Genomic DNA, 17284 nt, shown 5'->3' with positions numbered 1-17284 from the left:
AAATTACCATCCAACATTCAGATTTTACATTGGTAGTATACCCATTTAATATCTGTTATATGTTATAGTAATATTTCATAATATTAAATAACATACATTTGTGGTAACATTGTTTGCTCATTTTTGGTCCACATTCAGAGTCATTGGAGCACTAAGAAAAAAAGAAAAACGCCACCTGGCCATATTTTCTGAATCTCAGTACAAACGAAGAAATTGGCAAATAAGGGGGTAGAGAAAAGAGATACCTAATTATATTTGTATTTGTTTGTTTTAAACATGGTTCTAAACATCTGTTTTAGTGTCTGTTTAATGTTTACTGAAAGTGAACCCTTTTTTTATAAAGCCTCTTATTTTCTGATACAGGGACACACTTGCAGAGTTAATTCGCGTTGGAAGGTGCAAGGAACCGCTTACATCTTAAATTTTAGGAAATGCTTGACTTTGAACTCAGCCTATGTTACACATCCACCATCTGTGGCAGCATACTTAAGTAACATGGATAGCTGAGAGTTCCATTAAAAAAATAAAACAAACAAAAAGTTGTCATCGAGTTGATTCTGACTCATGGCGACCCCATGTGTTACAGAGCAGAACTGCTCCATAAGGTCTTCCTGGCCGTAATCTTTATGGAAGCAGATCACCAGGCCTTTCTTCCTTAGGTCCGCTGGGTGGGTTCGAACCCTCAACCTTTTGGTTAGTATCAAGTGCAAACCATTTGCACCGTGCAGGGACCTTTTAAAATGACTCCAGGAACATTAAGGTCATTTTGTGGCACCAGATCAAAATTAGATCTTCTCTCCAAAGTGGGGGGATTAAGAATCAGGATATTGATACATTAGAAATCTGGATGGGGGTGGGGTAACTATGGAATGTAGACAATATTAATGGCAATATTGAATTTATCAGCATTTTCCAAAAAGTGGAGCTCTTACAAAACGAGTCCAGGAGATGCAGGAAAAGGTCACGCTGAGGAGGAAATGGTTGAGCAAAGGCCCGAATACAGGGAGGACACAATCCATGCGATTATCTAAGGAAAGCATGTGACAGGTGGAAGAAGCAACAAGTGCAAAGGCCCTGGGGTAGGACCATGTTTGGCTTCTCAGGTACAGCCAAGGAGGACAGTGCAGGTCAAGAGGCAGAGCAAAGAGAAGAAGGCTAAGGAATGCAGTTGAAGAGGTGGGCAGGGATCAGATCCTGCAGAGCCTTATGGGCCGGGACTTAAATTTTTTTCTATATCAAGGGTGAGTTATTGGAAAATTAAAATTAAGGGAGTGATGTGATCTGCTTTATGTTTTAAAAGGATCACTTACTCTGGTTACTGTGTGGAGAGCAGGCCACAGAGGGGCAAGAAGGTCGGCAGGAGCAAGAGTAGAAGTCTAACGCAGGAGCCCAGACAAGGGATGATGACGGTACCAGATCATTATGTATCTATGTAATGAGCGTAACAAGTAAGTACATACACATGTACATACATACATATCCACCTCATCATACAAGTTTATGATAATGAAACAGTCTTTACAAATATTTACGAAAATTTTTATTTTTCATGTAAAAAAATAATATAGGTGGATACGTCCACATGGCGAAAACTGCAAAAGTAACACCCAATGACCAACGTTTAGAAGACACCAAATTCTTGATATCAAAATACACCATTAAAGAATCAGGTAAATTTTCTGTGCATTTCTAAATATCCTGTGATCTCCTAAAACAGTCCCGTGTTCTAACTACAAAAATATTATGCCTACTCATTTATTTCATCTTCCCCATCAGACTCACTTCTTGATAGAAGAGAATACTATAACCCTATCCTTGTGTTCATTTTCCCCATCAGACTCACTTCTTGATAGAAGAAAATAAAAAGAGAATACTATGACCGTATCCTCCTTTTAGTTACTTCAGCAGAGCGCTGGCTGTTCCTAAATTCGTTCTCCCCCTTCTTGGGTACAGAGATATCTGGTAGGTTCCTAGACTCCTTTGGAGCTGGATGTGAGTACACAACTAAATTCTCACCAACAGAATGTGAACAGAACTTATGTACGTAACTTCTGCCTCATTTGCTTGAGAGGAAATTGCTTCCTGGACATCTGCTCTTTCCTCTCCTGCAGGCTGGAATGCAGATATGGTGGAGTCCCAGCCTTGATCATCTGGACAAGGAAATCCCCTCCGCCTAAGGCAGGGGTTCTCAACCAAAGGCAATCCTGCCCCCCACCAATGGACATTTGTCAATGTCTGGAGACATTTTTGGTTGTCACAATTTGGAGGAGGGGTGCTACTGGCATCTAATGGGTAAAGGCCAGGGATGCTGCTAAATGTCCTACATACACAGGCCAGCCCTCAACAACAAAGAATGATCTGGTCGACAATGTCGGGAGTTCCAAGGTTGAAATCTCGTGCTCTAAGGTAATGTTTCTCAAACTGTGTTCAGATGAATTACCCAAGTACCTCTTAAAACATGAATTCTGGTTCTGAAAGTTTGGAATGAGAATTGAGATTCTGCATTTCTAACAAACTCCCTGGAAGATGGTGCAGCAACAAGATGGAAGGAACTCGGGTCTCTGAATGATCTCCTGGAGCACAGCTGCCCACCAGTCTAGACTGGCTGGAGTGCTACCTGTAGGGCTGACAGCCAGACATATGCACCTGTAGACTGGAATTCATTGTTTTCAGCTTGTTCTCCTTCTGAGAGGTTGGTGGTCATGCAGCATTCATTGTTACATACCTTCAATATCAGCTTTCATTATGTTGGAGAGAAATACGCTTGCATCTTATTCAAGCCATTGTATGCTGGGGTCTCTCTGTTATAGCAGTTTAGCTTTTACCCTAACCGATGCAAGTTGCCATCTGCAAATAGTGGACACAATGCTCCTTTCCAGACCTAAAGAGGCCAGGAATTGAAATTTTCCAGAAAGGGAAGAAATGCAAAAGGGAAAAAAAAAAAAAACCAAGATCATGATTGCTAGAGACATCTGAGGGGGGTATATTAGTTTCCAGAGGCAGCTGCAACAAATCACCACAAATTTTGTGACTTAAAAATGACAAATATACTATCTTACAGTTCTGGAGACCAGAAGTCTGCAATGGGTCTCATTGGGCTAAAATCAAAGTATCGGCAGGGCTGGAGGCTCTGGAAAGAATCTATTCCCTCGCCTTTTCCAGCTGCTGAAGTCGGCTGCATTCCTTGCCTTGTGTCCCTCTCCCTTCATCTGCAAAGCCAGCAACAGCGGGTCGAGTCTTTCTCACACCACCATCGCTCCAGTTCTCTCTCTTCTGTCTCTCTCTTCCATTTACAGGGATCCTTGTAATCACACTGGGCCCATCCAGATAATCCAAGATGCTCTCCCATCTCAAGGTCAGCTGTTAACTAACCTTAATTTCATCTGCAACCTTAGTTCCCCTTTGCCACATACCCCAACGTATTTACAAATTCAAGGATTACGTTGCAGACATTTTGTGGGACCATTATTCTGTCTACCATACCCATTACCCATTGCTGTAGAGTCGATTCCAACTCACAGTAACCCTGCAGGACAGAGCAGAGCCGCCCCATAGGGTTTCCAAGGAGCGGCTGGTGGATTTGAACTGCCAGCCTTTTGGTTAGCAGCCGTTTAACTCTTAACCACTGTGCCACCAGGGCTCCTTGTCTACCATAGAGTGTTAGAAAGCAGGCTAGACAGGTGAGAAGTTAATACACTAACCTGGGAAACACAGCCTGGGTGTGCAGGAAAAAGAGACAACAGGTCAATTGAAAGCAACATGAGAAAATGTTCTGGTCACTTCCAAAGCTCATCAAATACAACGCAGTCCTAAGAAGCAAGTGTTCCCTATAGTTTTTGTATGTTCTTTCAGTATGAAGGAACAAAGCATCAATGGTCACAAGTCAGGTGGAAGAGTTATACAGACTGAGTTGTCCATGCATTCTCAGGATCTTTATGCAGTCTGCCCTCAGAATGTTTGATATCCATGCTATATAATAGTTTCTATAAATTAAACCGATTAATCTAACTTTATGATAAGAGTGCTTGTCCTGTATTTCAGGTACTCCCTGGAGTGCAACATTCCAGAAAACCAATTACCTGGGGGAATTCATGAAAACGTGCAAGGATTAATAACAACTAACTTTTGTAGACAAAGCAGTTCCCACATGTCATCATTATTCTCCCCTTGCAAAAATCTCTGTGGACTTGTTAATGGCTGTTATTCCCATTTTAGAGATGAGAAAACAAAGGCCATGCACACAAAGCAAGGTAGACCAGAACCCAGGCCCAAATTAAAAACTTTTGATTCCAGGTTCAGCTTTCTTTTCAAAATACCCCACAGCTACGAACAGCCAAAGTGCCCTATGCTAGCTAGGCTCCTGCAGTTTGATTCAAATATTCCCTCAGCTCTAGGGACACCCAAAGCACTAACCCCCTGCAGAAGTCTTAACCAGAAGGCCTAGGAAAAGTTGTATCCACACACTACAGTGAGTAAATGAATCAAACACAGGGCCACTGTGTAACTGCTTGATTATTAAATGTCAATTACGTAATTTTGATGATGCACTTAGAGAAACATAATCCAATCCACTCTTGGAGCATAATGGTCTATCAGGAATAATCCAGGTTCTTCTTGAAAATCTTTGGCTGCTACAGCAACAAAGGCCAGGAACCCAAACCAGGTGTTACAGTGGAGACACCCGGCTTGTAACAGCTTGCTGTGTGACCCTAGGCCGGTTGCTTCCCCTTTCTAAGTCTCATTCTCTGTATTTGTAAAACTGGGATGAGAAAGCATCTAATTCATGAGGTTGTTGTGAAGAATAAATGAGATACTGTTGGGTGCTGTAGAAACCTTTTGGGGAAACTGTCTAGCCCACACAGCTTGTTCGAGTGGGTTTCTCTTTCTTTCACCCAAAATAGCCTTGCGAAAATAGCATGTGAGAAAGCTTGAAACAATTCTTAGCCAGAGTTCCCAAGAAATGTGAATGCTATTGCTTGTTAGAAGCCTGGAGTTTTGCAAGAAAACCTAGCACAATGCCTTACACATAGAAGGCACTCCTTCATTCATTGATTCTTTTAATAAACAGCCATGTATTGAGTGCCTGGAGCCCTGGTGGCACACTGGTTAAGAGCTTGGCTGCTAACCAAAAGGCTGGCAGTTTGAATCCACCAGCCACTTCTCGGAAACCGTACGGGGCAGTTCTACTCTGTCCTGTAGGGTCACTAGGAGTCAGAATCAACTCAACGGCAATAGGTATTGAGTGCCTACCATGCGCCAGGCACTGTAATAGGCACCAGCAAGGAACAAGATGGACAAGAGCTCTGCTCTCGTATAGTTTACAATCTAGTGAGAGGGAGAGGAGTAATTAAGATGATTTTGGAGAGTAGTATATGCACTGGAGAAAACAGGGGCAACAAGCTCAGAAGTAGAACAGGGTTTTTCAATTAGACAGTCGAGAAAAGCCTTTTTGAGAAGCTGAAATTTGAGCCAGCATCTAAAGGACAAATAAGGACAGCCTGGCTGTTTAGGAATCTGGGTGCAGAGCATTCCAGGAAGAGGAAACAGAATAAAAAGACTCTAACGTGGGGATGGGAGTTCCTGAGTGGTGCAAATAGTTAACATACTCAGCTGCTAACCCAAAGGTTGGTGTTTCGAGTCCACCCAGAGGCACCTTGGAAGAAGGCCTGGCCATCTACTTCCAAAAAACCAGCCATTGAACACCCCATGGAGTACAGTTCTACTCTGATCCCATGAGTTGGAATCCACTTAATGGCAACTGGTTTTTTATTTGTTTCTTTTAACAGAAAGAAAGCCACTTCCACAGATTATTTGCTGGAGCAAGAGCCCTCTGTTAGCCTGTCTTATAGGTAAGCCAGTCCATCTGTGCTGGGGAAATCAAAAGCTTCTGTCAGAGAATGCTAAAACTTTTTATTCACTCCCATGATGCTGGAAGATAACACTCCCAATGGAAAAGACGTCTGAGGCAAACGAAACGAAACTCTGTATGTTTGAGGCCAAATACCTGGGTTTGAATCCCAACTCCACCATTTTGGGCGAGTTACTTAACCTCTCTGTACCTCAGTCCCCTCACCTGTAAAATAAGGGCAATAACAGTACATATCTCATGTGGTTCTTTAAAGACTGAGTGAATTCAATGTTCAGTGCAGTGCCTGGCACATGTAAATACAATACCTGTTGACTACCACTACCACTGTTCTTCCAGATCCAAATCTTCAGCTCCCTTTTCCACTCTAAAATAACCATCATTTGTCCCCAATTTGGTTTTTGCTTTGTAACAATATGAGTAGATCTACATTTACTAATTTACACCCATTCAACCGCCACCCCTCACCTTCATCTTGTCCTCTTGTTGTTGTGTGCGACCGAGTCTATTCCAGCTCACAATTACCCTGCTGGACAGAGCAGAACTGCCCCAAAGGGTTTCCAAGGCTGTAATTTTACAAAAGCAGATCGCCAGGTCTTTTCTCCCGCAGAGCTTCTGGGTGGGTTCAAACCACTAACCCTTCCGTTAGAAGCCAAGTATTTAACCATTGCTCCACCAGGGCTCCTTTTCATCTTGTCCTACAACCCCTGAATTTGGAGTACCGACAGTCAGCACTGTTTAAAGCTTTTTAAAGATAATGGGGCTATGAATCTGAACATTAACAGTGGTCTTGGCATCTGTTCCTCAGTCAAATAAAATGTGGAAACTAAGGAAATCCTACATTTTAAGTACAGCATTTTAGTTATGTTCATATAAACAAGATTTTCAGACAACTCTCAAACACATGACTTCAATTTAAGCATCAAATAATTAAAAAAAAAAAAAGAAGCAGAAGGGGTGAGGGAAAGAGAGAGGAGGAGGCAGAGGGATAGGGAGAGAAAGAAAGAAAAAGAAAGAGATGCTATCTTAGAAAAGGGATCTGTCTTTCCATTTACTCCTGTCTTCTTTGCTGTCCCTCAGTAAAGTATTCAATTTTTGTTTTTATAAGTCTATTGCAATTTTTGTGAAATTGATTCCCAGTTACTTGGTCTCTTTGGTTAGTTCTATAAATAGAATATTTCCCCCATTACATTTTCAAAATGGTTGGTGTAGGCATTATAGGAAAACTATAGCTTTTGCATACTAATTTCCATAGCAGCCACCTTAATAATAGGATAATATATTCTATTATTTTTTCTAATAGATTCATGGAGGGATTGATTATCTGAAGATTTGCCAAAAAAAAAAAAAAAAATCAATTACTGGCAAATAGTGATAATTCCATCTCCCCTTTTCTTAATTCTATTTCTTATCTAATTGCAATATCTAATAATTCCTGAACAACAGTAAATAATACCAATGATAATGGACATTGTGGCCTTCTTCTGGATTTAACGGGAATGTTTCTAGTGTTATATCATTAAAGATGATGTTGACTTTGGACATGGGAGGTTTTTCTAATAATCAGGAATAGACATTCAATTTTATCAGAAGTCTTTTTTAACATTCATAGAATAAAAAATAAGATTTTTCTCATTTGTCCATATTAACAGTAAATCACATTATAAGATTTCCTAAAATTGAACCATCCTTCCATTCCCGGAATAAATCCCACTTTGCCATGGCTTACATTACCTTGTAATCATTTACATGTCCATTTCCCTGCTCTATGAGCTCTTTCAGATTCTGGCTATGACTGGTTCATGTTTTACCCCAGCATATAATCCAGAGTTGACAATTAATACATGTTTAAGGAATAAATAAATAAATGACAATAATAACGAATAAATAAATAATAAACAACAAGTGCACTGAACCTCCCAAGCTAACCCTTTGTACCTTTTCCAATGTTAAAGTCCTGGATTAGCGAGGTCATGCGCCTGTCCCAGAGTGGACCTTTATATAGTTAATAGACATCTGGTTTAATTGGCCTCCACCTCTTCCAGCAACAGAACACTTCCTTAAACCTCTTGTTCTCTATAGGGAAAATATTCTCTATGGCTTCAAAGGGGCAACCCTGCTTCCCACTCCCACTCCCACTCCAAGCCAAAGGGGTGGCTACGTGGCTCCGGCCTAATTAGAATATTAACACAATTATTGCTTTAGGAATCGGCAGATGACCCAAGCTGGGCCAAAGACATTTCCCAGAATTTCCTACAGAAGTTCTTAAGAAAAATTATTTTCAAAGGGCTAATAAACATAAAAGATGTTTGCCTAGAGTTGCTGCTTACTATCTTGCCTAAAATATCGTGACACAACCTCTATGAGAACGAAGCAAGGTAGAGACAAACATGGCAATGAAAAGGAGAGGGACAGAGACCTAGTGACATCATTTGAGCCCCTGGATCCAGCTTTGCCTGAAGTCATTGCCCCCTAGACTTCCCAATTACATAAGTCAATAAATGATCTTTTTGTGCTTATAACAGATTAAGTTCGATTTTTATCATTTGCAACCAAAAAGAATTACCTAATTCATGTGTTGCTTTGTTTCCCTGTAAATATATCTTGTACATTCTTAAGTAAAGGTTAAAAAAATATTTTAAAGGAAGGCAGTCCTAACTAGTGAGTGTTTAAAAAAAAAAAAATCAACCGCCTGCTTTTAATTAATGGCGAGATGGTCTGAACGGCTCCCTTAGTGAATTATAATTTCAGATTGAAATTCCCAAGACAGTTATACAGAAGCCTGTTAAACCGCAGAAACCAATGGAATCAAGAGATTACTTTAACAGGGCGGTGGTTCAATCAGTTCCGGAGATATCATCCATTATACAAAACCAAAACCTTTCAAACTTTCTAATGTACAACGCTAGCAATCTTTCATTCACCTAAAGTATTGAGGCCTCTCTCCTGGCTCGATTTAAAAGTAAAAATGCCTGGTATGATGCTCCAAAAAAAAAAAAAAAAAAATCATGATGACTGGAGAGCAGCAATGAAAGCAGTCAAATCTCAAGACAGGGAGTTTCAAGGGGTCTCACTGAACTGTCCTGCCTTCTCAAATGCTTTCAGTTCTGCAGAAAAACTGTATTTGGAATCCTCAATGCTTCTAGACCCATCCAGGGCTCATGGCATCAGTTCCTACTAGAAGCTTGAGAAAATGTCAGAGTCTAAGCCCAAGCAGCCCTCGACCTCATCCAGCATCCTTGCCCCACTGCATCTGTTGAGAATTCTGGCTGCAGTTACCTCGTGAAATCAGAGTCTTCTCCTCCTTCAGCTCAAGTTACAATAGATCAAATTCTGGAATCCGGTTTTGATTATTCTCTGGAGGGCTACTTAAGAACTGCTTCAGGGTTTGAAATCCCTCATTCACACATAATCTTGAAATAAAAGACTATCTTCAAGTGAAAAATGTATTTCAGCTTTCTTTTTAAGATCTTCAGTACTGATGTGCAGGATGAAAGGAAGGAATTGGAAGAAAATGAAGCGGAGGAAGGAATGATGGAAAAGAAAGAGGGAAGAAGGGGCAAGAGAAATTTACTTAGTCACAGACTGTGTGAAGTGCTTTATATAGTATTTTATTTCATCCTCACATAATCCTTTGGATGTGGACAATATTGAGCCCATTCTGCAGATGAATAAATTGAGGCTTACTAATATTAAGTATACAGACACGCATTGCTTAACATCCATGATAGGTCCTATGAAATAGGATGTTATGTGATTTGGACATTATGTCAACACCATATTATATACAGGCAGTCCTCAGAATACAAACGAGTTCCGTTTCTAAGTCTGTCTTTAAGTTGAATTTGTACATAAAACAGAACAATTAGGTACGATTTGTATCTAACATCAGTTAGTCAAATGTTTGTCTTAGTATATAGTATATACTGTACCTTTCAAAGCATAAAAAACATTAAACACTTCCAGATACACTAAAACATCTTTAACATAATGTTACAGTAATAACAATGTTCTGATGCATGTCATAAAGTAGCACCCGTTCGTTATTACAAACCATTGTATGTACCTCAAATTTTTAATATAAAGACTTTACAGGGGTTGGTTCATATGTATGTAAATCAGATGTTCGTAACCCAGTGACCCTGCAGTCGGACACTGCCCAAACAGACATTATGTAGTGCATGACTGTATATTAATAAGCCGAGCAAGGAGCCCTGGTAGCACAATGGTTAAGATCTAGGCTGCTAACCGAAAGGCTGGCAGTTCAAACCCACCCAGGCACTCTGTAGGAGACAAGACCTGGCGATCTCCTACCGTAAAGATTACAGCCTAGAAAAGCCTATGGGGCAGTTCTAGTCTGTCACCTGGGGTCACTATGAGTCAACAATTGACTCCAAGGCACCTACCAACAACATACATGAAGTAACTGTTCTAAGGTCACACAAAGAGGATGCAGTAGATTCTGACTGATAGGTGCAAACACGTCCTCTAAAGCATGTTGCTTCTACTCTATCAGCCTCCTCTCTCTGAAAAGTCTAATACAGAAGCATGCACCAAATTTCGTGGGTGAGTGGACCCCACACAGACAATACAGCCTTATCACCTAAGAAACAGAGATTAAGACAATTTAAGTATCTTGATGTGCAAGAGAACTAGCATGTGGCAAAGCAAAGCCTAGAAGCCAATTTTTCTAACTCATAGGTATTACTCAATCCATCTGACCGGAATCTATTTTATGAGTACAAATTATCTATATAGAACAAACACATGCAGTTCCAATTAATGAGTGAACACCTAAGAATTCCCCTTCCCACCTTCAAGAAAATTTTAATTGGGAATAAAGGGGAAATATTCATGAATTTTCTTTTTCTGCCTCAATGTTCCTGTTTATATCAAGCTCTTTTTGTTGTTGTTGCAATATATCTGGGAGGTATTTCCCCCATGCTGTTGCAAAATCTGTAAAAGGGAAAAAGAACTTAAGCTAAAACAGCACATGCAAGCCACAATTCTGGCAATTTCCAACGGTATAGGTATGCCAGTTACTTTCTGAAATGAGTTTAAACCAGAGGTCACAAACTGGTAGCCAGCTGGCTGTATATAGCCCGCACATGTGTTGTGTTTGTCCCACAGCATTGGCCCACACAGTGTTTTTAAGAAATCTGAATGTGTTGCCAATATTAAAAATCTGCAGTAGATTTCAGACCAAAACCTGAAGTTCCATTTTCTCCTAGAAAGTTGAAGATCTAAGTAGAAGTGATCAGTGGCTGCCCTTTAGAGAGAGTATATGTGCCCCAGTTTCTCCCCACCTAGCCTGCGTCATTCATTTATATGATCCGCATGAGTCTGTGACCCTTGCTTTAAAAAATTAAGCGGATCCAGATTGCAAAGCCAATCATTATTAAGCTTTTCTCAAAACCACCCCCGATAAGAGACTCTTTAATCAATATTGCAACAGCTGTGATGGAAGGTAAGGCATGTAAGGGACCAAAATGATGTAAGATGTGGAAAAACCTAGTCATCATGTCTGTTTAGATTTCTGCTCTAGGATACTCATTTTGTTTATAAAATGCATTCACTGGCATTATTTCACTTACTGTCAGATAAAAAACTAAAGCTGGGGAAAAAGAAAAAAAAGAAATTAAAGCCGAGTGATGTGAAATAAGTTATTCAACCAAAATCACCCAACTAGTTAGTAACAAAGCCAAGTTTTGAACCCAGGATTGTCTAGCTACAAAGACCATGCTTTTAGGAATTAAGAAACACTTTGCAGAGCCTTGACACTTGTTTCCACCTCAAGGCCTTTGCACTTGCTGTTCCCTCTACTTGGTTACCTCTCCCTGCAGATCTTCACATTAGAGGATCTCACTCTTCACTTCATTTAGGTCAGAGATCTTCCCTAATCATCCTATTTTTAAAAGCACATGTACACACACACACACTGTCTGTTGTTCTTGACAAGTACCGTTGAGTCGGTTCCCACTCACAGCGACCCTATAGGACAAAGTAGAACTGCCTCATAGGGTTTCCAGGGAGTGGCTGGTGGATTTGAACTGCTGCCCTTTTGGGTAGCAGCAAGCTTTTAACCACTATGCCACCAGGGCTCCCACTACCTACCCTCTAGCACTCTGCTATTCAAAGTGAAGTGCCAGGACCAGCAGCATCAGCATCAGCTGGGAACTTCGTAGAAATGCAGAATCTCATGCCCCACCCCAGACCTACTGAATCAGAATCTACATGTCAACAAGATTCTCAGATGATCCCTGTTCACTTAAAGTATGAAAAGCATTGCTCCACACAAGAGCTGTCCAATAGAAATAACAATGGGACCCCCAGAGGCCATTTTAAATTTTCTAGTAGCCGCATTAAAGAAAGTAAAAAGAAACAAGTGAAATTAATTTTAGTATTTTACTTAACCCACAAAGAATACTATCATTTCAACATGTCATCAATATACAAAATTTAAGAAGCAATGTAGCATTCTGTGTTTCAAACTGAGTCTTCCAAATCTGATTTGTATGTTATACTTACAGCACATTTCTGTTCAGACATTTCACATATTCAACGGCCACATGTGAACAGTGGCTACTGGGTTGGGCAGAAGAGTTCTGGACCATCAGAGATATCCATGACTTTATTCTTCTTTATAGTCTTTACCACCACCAGAAATGTCACTACAAATGTATCTGCTTTTTTATTTTCTGTCTCCCCTACTTCTCTACTAAAATGTCAGTTCTAGGAAAACAAGTGCTTCATCTGTCCGTTCACCACTTTATCCCAGCACCTAAAACAGTACTGGGCACATAGTAAATATTCATTCGATATTTGCTGAATGAGTGAATTATTTTAGTGCTTAATGGGTGGCAATGTGATGTACTGGAAGAAACCAGCACTTTGAAACTGGACAGATGTGGATTCAAATCTCAGCTCAGACACTGACCAGCTGAGTGACCCTGAGCAAGTCATTAACCTCTCTCTCTGAGTCACCTGTAAAATGAGAATGCTGCTATTTAACCCAAAAGGTTATCATGATACTCAAATGTGGTAATATGTCCAGAAAGCGCCAACCACCTCAATAGTAGGCGTTCCAAAAATGCCAATGTCTTTCCTTCCCCCTTCATTCTCTCTACAAATACCATATGCAAATAATGCTGCTGAACAATTTCCTCTGGGTAGCATGAGCAGGACTGCTGAAACCATTTTCCTGAGTTATTTTCCTCCAGCCAATGGGATGTGTGTAATAACTGTTGACCGCGAAGATAACTTGAAACCACGGAGGGTCACTTCCCATCACCATGAAGCTGAGTGGTTTCCAAAGTGGTTACAGTTACTGTACAGCTTGTATGCCATGAGGGGGGACACAGCTGAAATAGTTGCTGTCACTTTAATGGATTCTACATGGGCAGTCAGTTGCTGGGTCCCCTCCCTTAGAGGAGTTTAAGCACTCTGAGTAGACAGCTTGAATCAGCTAATCCTGAAGGGTACATTGTGACTTTGCTCTTTTTTGTGGGGGGAGAAGTGGCATGGGGAAAAGGGTTAATCTACTCTCATGTATTGATCATTAGCTTCAATCCGACAAGTGAGGTTTTCTTCTTCAGAGCTTTAACATACACATCCGGATCCGTGAATCTATCTGGTCCTGATATTCTGATGCACATGTTCTAATCTCAAATGTGTTCTTAAAGCACATTAAATCAACAGCATAGGATCAAATCAAAACCTGGATTTAGAGATAACTGCAGTGACACCAGGAGCCTTGATGGTGCAGTGGTAAAGAGCTTGGCTGCTAACCGAAAGGTTGGCAGTTCGAATTCGCCAGCCACTCCCTGGAAACCCTATGGGGCAGTTCTATAGGGTCACTATGAGTCGGAATCAACTCAATGGCAGTGGTTGTTTTTTTGTTTGTTTGTTTTTAACGGAGTGACACCAAGGAAATAAAAATGTGAGGTATCTTTTGTTGAATATGAAGAAAGCACCAGCCAAATCTGTGGAGAGCAGCCTCAATTTCTTCCTGCTCTCCCTCTTGCTGAAAACACAAGAAGCAGAAACACTTGCAGAACTAGTAAGCTGTTAGCAAAGCACGCTGAAAGCAACCAAAAAACAAATAAATGAGGAAAAATATCAAAATCTTTAATTAACCTGTGTATCTCTAATTAGGCCAACAGGAGGATAAGATTCCAGGTAGGATAGGAGGTACCCAGGGAGGAAGCATACAGATGCTACCATCTAAAAGATTCAGAGTTGAATCACAGAACCAAAGGAAGGGTTGCTATTACCAGTTTGAATCAATGTCTCTGTTTCCTTTTCTGCAAAATAGGGAGGATGTTGTCCCCTCTTCCCACATGGGAGAGAAAGAAGAGTGCAAAGAAATGGGACTAATGAAAATCTCACAACTGCCCCTCAAAGCACTGATGTCCGTATTAAGACGAGAGAGACCTGCAAAGTCAGTCCCAGTACACTCGGCTTCTACAAGATCAAGGACCTTCTGGGAGAATTCTGAACAGCCAGGTTTCCTCTGTAAGATAGACATGCATTGGCAAGAAGCTTTTCGTCCTTAGGAGAGTTTCTTCCCCAGTACTTCTAACATTTATAAACATTTATAAGGATCTACCATGAGTAACAGAGTCCCTGGGTGGTGCAAATGGTTAAGCACTCCCCTGCTAAACAAAAGGTTGGAGGTCCCACTCTACCCAGAGGCAACTCTGAAGAAAGGCCTGGCAATCTGCTTCCGGAAGAATCAGCCATTGGAAACTCTATGAAGCACACAGTTCTACTCTGACATAGACAGGGTCCTCGGGAGTCGGAATCGACTCCATGGCAACTGGTTTGTCTGTTTGTTTACTGTCAGCAACACAATGGGGTGGGAGATCCAGGACACAGAGATATCATATGATCTTCCTAAGTGAAGATCAAGTGAATTCGGTTCCATCTACACCCCTTCAGTCTAACAGTTCTGTGGCTGGCTACCAAATACTGACACTGAGCCCCAAATACCACAGGTGATTGCTGGGAGCTTCAGACTAGGGGTACCACTACCCTACAACAGTATCTTCAGGGGCCATGCCATGACAGCCTCAGTATAAAAGAGCATCAGTATAAAAGAGCATGGGAACATACGGCATGTTCTGTCCTTTCATTCAGAAATGTCTCCAAACCTTACAACAGGACTTCCTAATGTGCATTCCACCAAGTACCTTCAATCAAATTTAAGTCATTTGAATAAAGCACCCCCTTCTTTCTTTACAGCTGCTGCAAAGCAACCCAAACACATGTTGGAAAGATTTGATCCTTATGCCTTCTTCTTCCCCAAAGAGCATTTGACACTTCTCACAAGCCACACAGCTTTAAAATTAGAACTGGAAAAAGCCACAGTCACCCTCATAAGTTCAAAGCTACACCGCAGAAGAAACGAGAACATTCCTCCAATCAACAATTAACAATTGAAATCTTCCCAGACATCATATCCTTTCTTTATTTTGCTGTTGTTGCATTAATCATCCTAACACCTTTTTAATTATAATCACAAACTGGAAGCCATGGCTTGTGATGTTAGAAATACTGATTTTCCAGTTAAATTAGGCATTTACTGTTTTATGTTTTGATAGCAAGGGGTTGTTTGAAGCCTCCTAAAATATTGCAATTAGTCTCACTGTTGAAACAGACAAGACATTAACAGACACATTTATGCTGTTTCAGTTTAATGTACCCGAATGTTTATGCCTAAATGTACTTACTCCTCTCAAGCTTTTAAAGGATAAGGCATATTTTTAAAAGTGGAAGAAATCAATCACAATACACACATTTATTGTATATTTCGTAAGTTATTTCTAAAACTTTCCCCGGCTGTAATTTAAACTTAGAAAACACCTCTCTTGAACAGGAAAGTGACCTGTCAGGAAACAATCTTTATTTACCTATTGGCTCTGTTAAAACGATAACATCACTTTAGCTGACAAAGCCTGTGTTTCTCTTTGACAATTGCAATTAATTACCGAAATGCAACCGAGATGGAGCCATCCACCCAGATCTGTTTTCCAGAGCGATACAAAATGGGAGGAAACAAAAAGAAAAGTGAAAGAGGTTTGCATTTTGGACATCTTAACCAGAAAGTTGTTTCGAATGTTATGACTGGCAAGAAAGCTGGATTATTAATTTATTTTATCTGCACTTAACTTTCAAGTCCTCTCTTCTCTCTTGCTCTCACTGCCAGTAGACGGTAGGAAATGGGAGAGATGAACATCTCACCAAACACAAGCTCCAATCTGTTGCGAAGGAAGAGCGGGTGGGAGAGGGGACGGGTACAGGCCATAAAAACTCCTAGGGTACCAACTATCATGCAGAAATGGATTCGCCTGATGCAAAATCGACTCTGTGTTCACTCAGCCAAGGAGGAGAGAAAGTTCTGGAGGTGGGAATCATCCTCAGTCCCTACTAGAAAGCCCAAACTCGCCAGCATCATATTTTTAACTGTTCCCTATCCATTTTTCTCTGACCTGAAAATAATAAAGTTGGATTCCAGCCATGCAGATGCGTTTGCGGGCGATTTTGAGAGATTCCAGGGGATCTCAGAGCTCCTTAGTCAATCTAGCTATCCTGGTTCATTCCTCAGCAGTGTCCCCAACGCAGCAGCTCAGAGCCCCAGAGTGACTGGGTTAGGGAACGCCCTGAGGGCACCAGGGCTGAGGTCTCCCAGGCTTGGAGCTGGGCAGATTAAGAAAGTGTATCTTTAGAAGAGGAGCCTGGGACAAGCAAGCAAATACCTCCTCCCCTCGCCCTGAAATTTAGTGATTCTTAGCCAGCGTTCAGCCCTCTCAGCCGCTCCCCCAGAATAGCCCCGCCAGGGTTCGCAGAGCCCTCGTGGGTCTGAGAACTCTCAGGACAGTGCCTGGATTTCGAAGGGCATGGAAAGCTGGTGGCTTCCCCCTCCACCGAGTCTCACCCATGCCTCTGTCCCATCTCGCCAAGCCCAGAGTCCTACCTGTACCACTCCAGCCCCTTTTCGTAGTTCCTGTCGAAGAAGTGCGGCTCTACGCCCACCGCCCGCACGTCTGGATGGACTCGGATAGCCTCCAGCAGCGCGCGGGTCCCCCCTTTTTTGACCCCGATGATAAGCGCCTGTGGCAGCTTCTTCTCCCCGTAATCAGGGGTGCTGGCGGCGCCGCCCCTCTCGCTGCTCCCGTTGGCCGCCCTTCGGCCTGCGAGCTCCTCGTCGGTGGTGCTGGACTCCTGCGCTTCTCTCTCCAGCAGCGCGCTCTGTGCGGTGATCATCTCGCTGGGTGCCAGCGAGGTCCGGAACCAGGCGTCCCGGGCGCCTCCGCCGCCGCTCGCCAAACCCCAGCCGTCGACCCCGGGAGTTGCGGGCTGCTCCGGGGGCTCGGGCGGCTCCCCGCGGCTTGCGTTGTCCGGCGGCGGCGCGGGCGG

The 17284-nt window shown here is 41.9% G+C and overlaps 1 protein-coding gene across 1 annotated transcript in view; it reads right to left on the bottom strand.

Moving 5' to 3' along the window:
* HS3ST4 (heparan sulfate-glucosamine 3-sulfotransferase 4) overlaps window positions 1-17284 on the bottom strand; it is a gene marked incomplete at its 5' end in the record, with an annotated part of 440053 nt that extends 422769 nt beyond the window's left edge. Inside the window, one exon of the mRNA XM_004373464.2 lies at window positions 16842-17284. Within this exon, the coding sequence (XP_004373521.1) occupies window positions 16842-17284 (443 nt within the window). The remainder of the gene's footprint in view (window positions 1-16841) is intronic.

The sequence above is a fragment of the Trichechus manatus genome, unplaced genomic scaffold (assembly GCF_000243295.1).
Source record: "Trichechus manatus latirostris isolate Lorelei unplaced genomic scaffold, TriManLat1.0 scaffold00024, whole genome shotgun sequence".
In the NCBI taxonomy this organism is placed as follows: Eukaryota; Metazoa; Chordata; class Mammalia; order Sirenia; family Trichechidae; genus Trichechus; species Trichechus manatus.
The sequence above is the reverse complement of the archived record's forward strand: the minus strand, read 5'-3'. Positions and strand labels throughout refer to the sequence as shown.